General features: G+C 39.4%; 1 protein-coding gene across 7 annotated transcripts in view; it reads right to left on the bottom strand.

Annotated features, from left to right (window-relative positions):
• SPATA5 (spermatogenesis associated 5) overlaps positions 1–12,754 on the bottom strand; it is a 309,590-nt gene that overhangs the window by 206,846 nt on the left and 89,990 nt on the right. For all 7 annotated transcript variants that reach the window (XM_038400580.2, XM_038400582.2, XM_043513109.1 and 4 more), the window contains exon 14: positions 3,695–3,821. In XM_038400580.2, coding sequence (XP_038256508.1) covers positions 3,695–3,821 — 127 coding nt within the window. The remainder of the gene's footprint in view (positions 1–3,694; positions 3,822–12,754) is intronic.

Here is a 12,754-nt window from a genome sequence, read left to right as displayed (position 1 = left end):
CCAATTCCAATCTCAGCTAAATGGGAAATGTAACTTTCATGAAGATATAAGGGAACAGAATTCTTCCTCTCAACCACCAGAATATCTACAACCCTGCTCCAGGGTTTCTACTACAGGTATTTACATAGTATTTTCTTCAGAGGAGCCATTTATTTTGCACTTTGCCAGAAATGGCAAAACTGAGGGAAGCCAGGGATGATAAAAGGGCTTCGTCCCCTTCTGTCCTTCTTGCCCATAGGTGAAATTTTGTTTAAGTTCAGTAAAATTTCAACATTTTGGCTAATTTCTAAATAGATCTACATCTCCTTTCATTGGTTCCTGTCTTCAGCAGTGTATCTCCTCCTCCCTCTGCTGCTCTGCAGCAGCTGATAACTAAAATAAACTATTACCAAAAAAGTGGATGTACAAACAGATCCATGCATGGACCAGCACTACATACTGTGACATTAGAACAAAACCAGTAGATTAAATTTAAAATCCTCCAGTCTACATGACAGAGGTCTGCTTTTGCAGCAGAATTTGTAGCTGCAGAATGCAGTATTGCTAGTAACAGAAGTCCTGAGCAACTATTAATATTACAGGTTGGTAGCTGCCTGTTGGGTTTGATAGCCAGCTGCTGGAGAAGGCTAATTTTGAGGATGAGTTTTGCTTACTGTCATTTAGTAGGTTTCAGAGTAGCAGCCATGTTAGTCTGTATTCTCAAAAAAGAAAAGGAGTACTTGTGGCACCTTAGAGACGAACAAATTTATTTGAGCATAAGCTTTCGTGAGCTACAGCTCACTTCATCGGATGCATTCAGTGGAAAATACAGTGGGGAGATTTATATACACACACAGAGAACATGAAATAAAGGATATTACCATACACACTGTAAGGAGAGTGATCACTTAAGATGAGCTATTACCAGCAGGTAGGAAGGGTGGGGGGAAGGAAGAAAACCATTTGTGGTGATAATCAAGGTGGGCCATTTCCAGCAGTTGACAAAAACCTCTGAGGAACAGTGGGGGGTGGGCTGGAGGGGTGTAATAACATGGGGAAATAGTTTTACTTTGTGTAATGACCCATCCACTCCCAGTCTCTATTCAAGCCTAAATTAATTGTATCCAGTTTGCAAATTAATTCCAATTCAGCAGTCTCTCGTTGGAGTCTGTTTTTGAAGTTTTTTTGTTGAATAGCCACTCTCAGGTCTGTAATAGAGTGAACAGGAGAGACTGAAGTGTTCTCCAACTGGTTTTTGGATGTTATAATTCTTGACGTCTGATTTGTGTCCATTTATTCTTTTACGTAGAGATTGTCCAGTTTGACCAATGTACATGGCAGAGGGGCATTGCTGGCACATGATGGCCTATATCACATTGGTAGATGCGCAGGTGAACGAGCCTCTGATAGTGTGGCTGATGTGATTAGGCCCTATGATGGTGTCCCCTGAATAGATATGTGGACACAGTTGGCAACAGGCTTTGTTGCAAGGATAGGTTCCTGGGTTAGTGGTTCTGTTGTTTGGTGTGTGGTTGCTGGTGAGTATTTGCTTTAGGTTGGGGGGCTGTAAGCAAGGACTGGCCTGTCTCCCAAGATCTGTGAGAGTGATGGGTCATCCTTCAGGATAGGTTGTAGATCCTTGATGATGCGTTGGAGAGGTTTTAGTTGGGGGCTGAAGGTGATGGCTAGTGGCGTTCTGTTATTTTCTTTGTTGGGCCTGTCCTGTAGTAGGTGACTTCTCGGTACTCTTCTGACTCTGTCAATCTGTTTCTTCACGTCAGCAGGTGGGTACTGTAATTGTATGAATGCATGATAGAGATCTTGTAGGTGTTTGTCTCTGTCTGAGGGGTTGGAGCAAATGCGGCTGTATTGTAGAGCTTGGCTGTAGACAATGGATCATGTGGTGCGATCTAGGTGAAAGCTGGAGGCATGTAGGTAGGAATAGCGGTCAGTAGGTTTCCGGTATAAGCTGGTGTTTCTGTGACCATCGCTTATTAGCACCGTATTGTCCAGGAAGTGGATCTCTTGTGTGGACTGGTCCAGGCTGAGGTTGATGGTGGGATGGAAATTGTTGAAATCATGGTGGAATTCCTCAAGGGCTTCTTTTCCATGGGTCCAGATGATGAAGATGTCATCAATGTAGCGCAAGTAGAGTAGGTGCATTAGGGGACAAGAGCTGAGGAAGCATTGTTCTAAGTCAGCCATAAAAAATGTTGGCATACTGTGGGACCATGTGGGTACCCACCACAGTGCCGCTGATTTGAAGCTATACATTGTCCCCAAATGTGAAATAGTTAGGGGTGTCCTCAGATTTCTGCCCTGGGCCCCAGTGAGTTTAACACTGGCCCTGCTTGGCAGCCCCCCTAAAACCTGTTTGAGGCCTCCCAGGGGACCCCAGACCCCTGGTTGAGAACCTATTCTATAGGATATCTGGTAAAAAATTGGAATTTCCATCCATAGGGAAATTCCAATATTTCAAAATTTGATATTTCCCGAAATCAGAACAAAAAGTTGAAAACTAGAATTTTTTTTCAAAATAGACAGTCCAACCAGAGGGGAGACCATGGTTTATAACAGGAGTCCAGCCAGTGAGTCCAGCATATAGATGGAAATGGGGGCATGAGGCACCCAAACTTAAATTTCCAGGAAACACTGTGGCAGTTTAGGTGAACAGAAAACAACATCCAACTGATCCAAACGGAAATGTTTCTCTTCAATCTGACAAATCAGAACGTTTCAACTCGGGTTGACCTAATGCTAAATTAAATATTTAGTGTACATTTTCTCAATAGAAAATTTTTTTTTTTTGGCAAGAATCAAAAAATTCCCACAGATAGTTGAAAATGTCATTTCTAATTGAAACTGAAATTTATTTGAAGGGAAAATTCCTGACCTGCTCTACCCTAATGGCTAACACACAAAGCATATAAAAAAAAGCCTTAATGATAACAGCCATTAACAGTTTCTTGGACACAATTGATAGAGGGTTGTGGTTTCTGGAGCCAAAGTCAAGCAAGTAAAGACTTCCTTGAGTAAGGAGCACCACTTAGAAATGCTTCTTAGAGGAAAGCAGTTCAAAACTTGGTTCATTCCATTCTTTTTTACTTGGACAAGAGAACATGGCTGTGGATTGTTTTAAAGTGATTTGGGGGGAGTTGTGGAGTTGTTTTGTTTTTTGTAGTAAGCTACAGATTTAGGTTTCTCAAAATGTAAAATGGGCTGTAATTATTATCCAGATATAATCGACTCAGTATCTAAAAAGAAATTGTAATGTTTTACACCTGGAACAGCTATGGCTGGAAATGTGCTGAACTAGCAGCACGGATTACTAAATGTTTTCAAAGGAAATAACTAATGCAGCAGTCCAGCAAACACCTTCATAAACAAATACACACTCTGAAAACAAAATAGACAAGTGGTTCTACAGAAATATTACACACTTCCTGTGACCTTGATTTAAAAGAAAAATTATTTTTCAGAAAACTGATACTTAAGGATGTTGCAGAACATTTTTATTTTCACTAAGCCTCATGTAACAAAAAAAGGAAATGCAGAGACAACCCTTTCCTCCCCCTTTGTCTTTGTCTTTCAAAGATCTTCCCTTCAACAGAAAATGGATTAGAGAATTAGGGGAAACCACTGAAAGAGAATCAAATTATTTCAGAAGCCGGTTTTCACAAGAGACCAGTATATACCACAATGCAACTATTCTTACCTTGTCTATCAGATCCGGTCGGTTTGTAGCTGCCAAAATTGTCACGTCCTTTAACTGTTCTATCCCATCCATTTCCGTTAACAGCTGAGCCAAGACACGGTCTGCTACGTTCCCAGCACCTGAAGACCTGATTAACAAAAATGCCACAGATTAGTTTTTCCCTTCCTAGATAATTACCAAAAGAGAAAGGGTTTACTCTTCTGTAAAACCATTAAAAAATCCTTTTCAATTTTATAGAATAGCTTTCTGATTTTTCACTTTCATCTTCAGTAGCTGAGGGGAAAAATAACAAATCATGTAAACTAGTTAAGGGTATATTCTAGAATTAGCCCTTCAAAAGATTTCTCAGTATTCATAAAAACATCTGGGCTTGTCACTTACTACCTTGCCATTGCAGACTGGACAAGGTTTTCACACAATATAAATAGTCTGCTGTAAATATTTCTAAGGTGGGAATAGCTGGATTCAAATGGCTTCCTAACAGACAATACCTCAGTTCCTACCACTACCCAGGTGATTGCTTATGCCACCCCATCCAGTACAAAGTACAAGTATTTATGCATTTTGTAATGTTCCACTATATTTTCACTTCTTCAATCTCCAATCAAATGAGACCAATTTGAGTGCTAGCCAGCTAACTAATAAAAGCATTTCCTGCCTTTATAATTCATCCATCTGTTTCTCCAGGAGAACAGAACAAAAAAGAACAGAAAAAGAAAAAGTTAAGTTGGGGGAAAGAAAGATACAGGTGTCAGGTTTTGAAATCCCAAAAACATTAAACCCCAAAACAAAGGCATAAAATATTTTATGCATTTGAAGAAGTTTGGGAACTGATTCTAGTCAAGCTATAGTCACACAAAGTCAATGGCAAAACTCTTAAATACACGTGAAAGAAATGTTAAGAAAAAAGTAATTTGGTATTTTCATTACAGCTTCTAATTTTTTTAAGCTAACTACAATAAACTTGGGTTAACTCACTGTACAATCAGCCAACTGCCTTCTGCCCAAGTAAATGTACGTACATAGGAGAGAGATGTTGAATAATTCAAAGTAAAGGAACAAACTCTATGGTTATTTAAATCCCACTTACAAAACCTTTCTGAAATGTTATGCTTTGGTCTGAAGACATCATCAATACTAGGTAAAATTAATAATTCAGCATGAAATATAGGGGCATATTGTTTTATCAAAAAATACTAAGACGTAAGACCTAGGAAATATTAGGGCCATATATACATACGTCTTGTGTGTGTGAGAATGTGTGTGAGAGACACACACACACACACACACACACACGGAAGAAGTTTAATATCAAAGCCAATAGATCATCTTTGCCTATAATGAAAATATAATACAATGAGGTATATAAAAGGTAAACGAAAAAAGTGCCAGTTCTTTTCTGAAAGAAAAGAAATGAAAAAGTCAGCATCGTAACAGATCTGAAAAAATCAGAATAAAGTTGATTTATTAAAATGTGTTTTAAAAAAAACCCTAATATACGTCTGAAGGGAAGCAACGCTGTGCCTACAAATCACGAGGCTTGGACCGGGACTCTGAACTCTTGATTTCGGAGATGGGTGAGATTTTCTATGAGACTAAGCCAAATAATGGGTCTCCAGAAGGCACAGACAATCAACAGCTTATCCAAAAGCTCCCTCTGCTGACAACTGCTGCAAGTAGAGGTTGAGAAGTTAAAAAACAGGTGGGGAAGGAAGGGGCGGGGAGGTAAGCCAAACAGTGTTAAGACTAAAGGTTTACTGACCTCTAATAACAGAATTTAAATCATCGAAGTAAGGGCCTGCCCTTACACAGGGAAAAAACTCAGACTGTCATCAATAGGATTTGGCCCACCAAAGATGTAAAAGACACAGTAATCATCCAGGATCAGCCCCCTTGCCATAACAGGATTGCTCCCTACAAACTACTCACATTTCTTCATAACTTTGTGCCACTTAGTCTCCCTGTACTAAAGGGACACTTTACAACATATTTTAACAAATGTTATTCTCCATTCTGTATAATATCTTCCTAGTGATGCTCAATTTATCCTCCTTTCTTTGGTAAATATTTCTTTTGTCCCCAGCACCACTTACATCACTAAAGGAGCCTTAACATTGCAACAATTAAAAAATATATATTTAAAATAATTAGATTGTGTGTGTGTGCACGCGCACACACACACACACAAATAATATGTGTTGGCCATATTGTAATTTAACATGAAAAAAATCATACCAGATTTTAAGATACAATAAAACTTTTAATTTCTGTTTGTCCTTATTTTTGCAACCTTATGCTGCTTGTGTACTAATGCACCACCACTGCTGATGCAGTATACATTTGAGAACAGTGCTTGCTAAATGCTTTAGAGTCAGAGAGATCATAACTCACAAAATAGTTATTGCTATTTCTATAATTTTCAAGGGGTAAAGAACAGATTTTTTAACTTACTGTTGATATTCAGAATCTGGAAGACATCTCCTTCCTGGTTAAATAAATGTTGCCTAATGGGGTGAGCCAAGGGGATTGCTGAGAAATATTAGAGAAGGGACTTCGTTTCTTAGTCAGCTTTTTTGTTGTGTTGCAGCAGTGTTAAAAATTCCCCAGTGAAATGAGTGCATTTCTAACATACCGAGAGGTCACAGCCCTATCAATTTAAAAGGAGCGGAATGTGATAAAATACTACAGTTGTTTGCAGAAGGTTAGTAAATACTTTCCAAAGGAAACAGATTTTTAAAATAAATTAGAGTCAACTTTTGTAAAATAAGCAATAAAGCCCCCCTATCCTGAAAAGACTTATACATGGGCTTAACATCTCACCCGTGGGACTACTCAGAGACAAACAATTAGGCATGAAAGCCTCTGTAAGATCAGGGTCTAAATGAAAATTGCACATGAAAATGGTCTGAAACCAGAAGTCACCGGGAGAGGGGGCAAATTTTTTTGGTTTAAGAAATGCAGGAATACGTGTTTATTTTTATTTTTTATTTGAGGGCGGGCGGAGACACTGGATCCCATCTGATATGAACATCTATGTTGCAAGTTTCAGTATGGAGACAATGTTTATCCCAAGTATAAAAATCATGGACAGGGTGGACTTGGAAAGTAACTGAACAGCATCTAAATTAATCTCATTGATGGCAAAATCCCCAAATGTTTTCAAAGAATGAAAAGCAAAGTTAAATTCCAAACTACATGCTATGTATACATAAGGCTTAAGAACATACTCTCCCCCTTCCTCCAATACTGTACATTAATCCAACAGTATGAACTCCTACATCCATGCAGAGCCCCTCTGAAGTCAATGGTATTTGGTACCAGACCAACAGCCCAAGATAGCAGATTCCAATGAAGAAATATGGCCTTTTTTATTATTTGGCATCAGATAGGAAATATGCTACAGGCAGAGGAAAATATTTATAGTAAAGACAGGTGGCTGAAAAAAATTAATAAAATGTCTGAAAATAAAATGCCTGATACACAGACAACTGCCTGGAATTTGCATGTATTTACTCAAACTAGATTGTCATATTGCGCACCATATCTAGCCTGTATTCTACAGTAAATAAAAACTCTTTTGGCTTAACAGGATATCCTATAAAAATGCAGACAGGCAGACATTTATAGCTAGAAATTTCTTCACCAGCTGCTCCAGAACTGCTTCACCACCATGTGCTCAGAGGAGTTCCAGTGCTGCATAAACTGTTAATCTGAAGGGTGACATACAAATATGCATTTTTCCATGATTTCCCAGCAAGGGTTTCAAATTAATGCAGGCAATGCTCATTAAGGCTGCCTGGACTTTTGATACATACAGCAGTCAGAAAAACAAATGATTAGCCCTCCAATCCTACTTACACATTTCCAAAACCAACGGCCAGCCAAAACAACCCCTCCCCCACCTCCCTACCCGACTTCCACACATTGATTTCATCATCTCAACTACACAGAAATAGTCCTCAAAAGGCACGTACTGGTACAGACTTATTTCCTGTCAGCAAACTGACTGAGAATGAATGCAGTCAAAATTAAGAGTTTGAGAGAGTGTACGCGTGCCTTACCCTCACCACAAATTCCCAGAACTCCAAAATAAAAAAGGGGGTAAGAGAAATCTGGCAACTTCATTACTGCCTGAGAATTTTAAATCCTTTGTAATGTTGTGAAAATAAAATTACACAGTTCTTTTTAAAAATATGAAATAGGATTAATGTTTGTACAGTGCTCTGAAAAATATAAAGCAGTAGCTAAGTATTAAGCATTACTATCAGTTTGCAAGTCATCCTTTCTGTGTACAGATTAATTTTTTTGTCAAATCCTCTTTAAACCACTTTCTACACATTTACAATAAATCTCTTAAAGCATAAAACTTCGTTTTTTTAAATCACTTGGAGCCAGAAACTACCACCCTTACTCCCACTGAAGTGTAAATAACTGTGCAGGTAGCCCATTGATTTCAGAGAGCACGCGTATGCATGTCTTTACTCAAAACACAAATTCCCTAAATTCCAAAGTATGCCATGTGAAACTATTTATATAGTTATTGCACTATTTAGTGTAAAACAGACAGACTAGGCCTCAATAATAGTGAAAGATCCATTTCCCATGTGCATTCTGAAGTGAGAGATTCCTAGAATACAGGAATTTTATATTGCATCATAGTCTTAAAATTAACCACTGCTATCCGATTGACAACCGAAGCAGCACATATGCTGCTCAACATATGGGATTCTGTGACAGGGTGCACTGACAAACAAGGGGTAAACCTCACTTTCCCTTCCTCCTCCCGGCTCCTGGAACCTGATCCAATGCCCATTTAAATTAGTGGGAGTCTGATTTCAATGGGTGTTGCATCTGGCCATCTTTGCACAGATGTCCAAAGAAAGGGCTGTAAGAGTGACTGCTTGGGGAAGGAAAGAAAATGCATTTGGGAACGTAGGGGGCCCCCCTCCTCCATAACCCAGCATCAGAATTAGAGTGAATTGAACCTCAAGCTGAGGAGTTTACTTTATGTGGTAGGTGATGCTGCCATAGTTTAAACATAATTTAAATTGCGTGTTCTAGTTTTAAGCACTACCTTTGGAGAAAAAAGGTTGCTGACACCAACAGTGTTTTTTTCCAACTGTCCAGACATTGCAGGCCTGTACGTGTTTGGCACATCTAGCCTATTGTACAGCACCATGTTACATTTGGCATTATACTATAAGGTGATATGCTCATTATTTGTCACCCTCTCAGAATAAACAGACATTTACTCCAGGCTAAATAACTATTTTTAAAAAGAAATCCATTTTTAAGATAACAATCATCTGCTATTTATTTTTTCCACTTCTTAAACTTAAAAAGCTGAACAGATTGTTTAAAATTTAAAAAGGAAATATCACCCCAAAATGAGATGTAAAGGTCCAGCTCATTACAGAAATTTGTAAACAAGCATTCATAATGAAAAACACAGAACCCTTAGTCCTAGAGGTGGTTGCAGGATTGATCGAAAAATGAGTAGTTTTGCAGAACACAGCATGTAACATTATAACTCAGAAATTTATTTAAGATCCTAAAATTGAATCAGGTTCAGCAGTTTGTCTGCACAGAACTTCATCAACTTCAAGGGGGCTTGGTGCAGGAACAAAGTGAAGTTGCAGAATCAGGACAGTAATGTAGTAGATAAGAAGGTGGAAGACAAGGATTGCTCAATGAAGGTAAATTCCAAGAAAATCAAAAGAAAGCTTCACACAGTTTCTTTGGATTAACTTCTTAAAACAACCAAGAACCTACTTATTCCCTCAAAATAATGCTGTAAGCATCTAAAGATACTTGTAAGAATTATGAAGTTCCTGTTTCCTCTTATCTGGTTTAAATACCGTATCCTGAAGCTGCCACATAACTTGAAGGCCAACTCTACTATATTTTTTTTAAAATCAGTAAGAGAACTACATCATGCTCAACTGATTTCAGCAACAGTGACTATGCTGTTAGACTTTCCAGAAAAAGACTGAACAATGACTGCTTACTATTCTGCATACGAAGGGCCAATGCTGCTCCCACAGAAGACAGTGCTGCAACTGACTTCAAAGAAAACAGATTTAGGGTCACAGTAAATTGTATTTGCAGTAGGCTGATAATAGAAAGCATAACACCACTCATGGGACAAAAAAGTAAATCTGAAAAGAAGAAAACAATGGTAAAGTAATAACAAAATAAATACCACCACCTAGCACTTATAAGAATTCCATACAAACATTAACAAATTAACCCTCATAATAAAACCATGAGGTAGATACATATTTTTGCACCCATTTTACAGGTGGTGGGAGACTTTAAGTGACTTGCCCAAGATACAGAAGTGTCTGTGACAGAACTGAGATTAGAAGTCAGCAGTTCCTAGTCTTGGATCTGTGCTCAGACCCACAGATGACACCTCTCTGACAAATTAAATGAGGTTTAAGAGACTAATTTACATTTTTATATGGCATTTATCTCAAATCATCTGAATTCACAAACCGTGAGCCTAATCCTTCTCACTTTACTCACATAAATAGTCCTACTAAAGATCATAGGGGTAAAGTGAACAAGATTTGGCCAAATAAGTATAGAGCACCACAAAGTCAGCCTTTTAAGACGGAGAGAAGGGTGACAGCCCAGGGGACAGCCGATATATTGCAGAACAGTGTAAGGGCACTCCAGGAGAACCACCTACTCTGACAAGATGTGCCATGGAACTTAACGTTTATGCAGAGCAGGCAGGGCACTAAAGTGTTGCAGTAAAACATGGAATTCAACTCATCTACCTGTGAAGTATCAACTGGTGAGCTGACCATGCCAGGTTTTGAACACTGATTATGACTGATTTCAAGGAGAATGTAACGCTTACGTCATTCTCAGGTAGGTCCACCGGGACTGCACTGCTGGGAAGCCAGGGAGAAGTTGGAGAGGGCTGCCATGGGCAAGGGTAGCATCTCAGCACAGATGACCCTGAACTCATAGAGATAACCAGGTTAGGGGATAGACCCCACAGGCTTTACATACATAGGTGAACCCCTCCACCCAATAGCATGCTGTAGGGTAATCTCTATATGGGAATCATCACTGAGATTTCTATGGGAAAAGTTTCCCACAGTTTTTCATTGGGGGGGAGAGAGAGAAGGGGACAATCTGGCCCATTGTATCTACCACATGATATTAGACAAGACCTACATAAAAGTTTAGTCTTTTTACCAAAAAAGTTAAAATAAACATTGAAAGGTATGAGCTTTAAAAATCTTCCTGCAAATGACAATCTCAAATTACTTCTTTTACTGGAACTGGAAGGAAAAAAATTAACATAGACACAAACGTAAAACTCATTGACATAACAAAATAGTTGGTATCAAAAAAATTAATATCTGCTCAAATAGACCAGAATTCTGAACTTCTCTATAAGCTACTGAGGTAAAGGGTTCCTGAAATACCAAAGACCCCTGCCAGCACACTTCCACACAAAAATCACTCCGCTCACAATGTCTGAAAGATTTTATTGAGTCTGACATTTCTGTCAGGGCTTTGTAGGGGTAAACTGTCAGCAAGAAGCACCTGCCAAGTCAGTCTTTTCAGTCCAACTGCCATGATCGTAATTAACTGTCTCACTGTTTTATTTCCTTCCCTCACAAATGTTGATGAAATATGGCTTTGACAGTTCCATGTTTTCCACAGTATTAAAAGAAAATTTTACTCCAACAGCATAGTGGCTAATAAATAAATAAATAAATAAATGGCGGCAATATCTTCCCAGAGAATAGTAATGTCTCATAATGAAAATTAAGGTATTTGCCAAGAAAAATGGCTTTTAAAGTGGATAAGGCCCTTATTTTACAGTTGACCCTTTTTTTCTTAAGCACTGATAGGACTTCAAGAAACATCTCCAGCTCTTGAGTAAAATTACTGGCCTTGCGAACACAGGTCATCACATTCATGCAAGCAATATAATATGGTTACAACTGACACTTGTAAGTGTCCTGTAGCACCTTTCATTCAAGGATGCCAAGTATCAGAGGAGTAGCCAGGTTAGTCTGTATCTGGAAGCCTACTTTCGCCATCTCCAACTCAAGGAATATTTTCAACACACCACTGAACAGTGCACTGACCTACAGGAACCCTCCTACCAACACTACAAGAAGAAGAATTCTGCGTGGACTCCTCCTGACGGTCGAAATGACAGGCTGGACTTCTATATAGAGTGCTTCCGCCGACGTGCACAGGCTGAAATTGTGAACAAACAGCATCACTTTACCCCATAACCTCAGCCGTACAGAATGCAATGCCATCCACAGCCTCAAAAACAACTCTAACATTATAATCAAAGGAGCTGACAAAGGAGGTGCTGTAATCATAATGAACAGGTCGGATCATGAACAGGAGGCTGCCAGGCAACTCTCCAACACCACATTCTACAGGCCACTATCCTCTGACCCCACTGAGGAGTGCCAAAAGAAATTACACCATCTGCTTAAGAAACTCCCTGCTATAGCACAGGAACAAATCTAACAGACACACCCCAGAGCCCCAACCAGGGGTATTCTATCTGCTACCCAAGATCCATAAACCTGGAAATCCTGGATGCCCCATGATCTCAGGCATTGGCACTCAAAGCAGAATTATCTGGCTATCTGGACTCTCTCCTCAGACCCTATGCTACTAGCGCTCCTAGCTACCTTCGAGACACCACCGACTTCCTGAGGAAAAGACAATGCTTTGGTGATCTTCCTGAAAACACCATCCTGGCCACCATGGATGTAGAAGCTCTCTACACCAATATTCCACACGAGGATGGAATACAAGTTGTCAGGAACAGTATCCCTGATGAGGCCACGGCATATCTGGTGGCCGAGCTTTGTGACTTTGTCCTTACCCACAACCATTTCAGATTTGGGGACAACTTATACCTTCAAGTCAGCAGCACTGCTATGGGTACCCACATGGCCTCACAGTATGCCAACATTTTTATGGCTGACTTAGAACAACGCTTCCTCAGCACTCGTCCCCTAGCGCCCCTCCTCTATTTGCACACCTTGATGACATCTTCATCAT

The sequence above is a fragment of the Dermochelys coriacea genome, chromosome 4, assembly GCF_009764565.3.
Source record: "Dermochelys coriacea isolate rDerCor1 chromosome 4, rDerCor1.pri.v4, whole genome shotgun sequence".
In the NCBI taxonomy this organism is placed as follows: domain Eukaryota; kingdom Metazoa; phylum Chordata; order Testudines; family Dermochelyidae; genus Dermochelys; species Dermochelys coriacea.
Note: the sequence above shows the minus strand (reverse complement) of the source record. Positions and strands in the feature narration are given on the sequence as shown.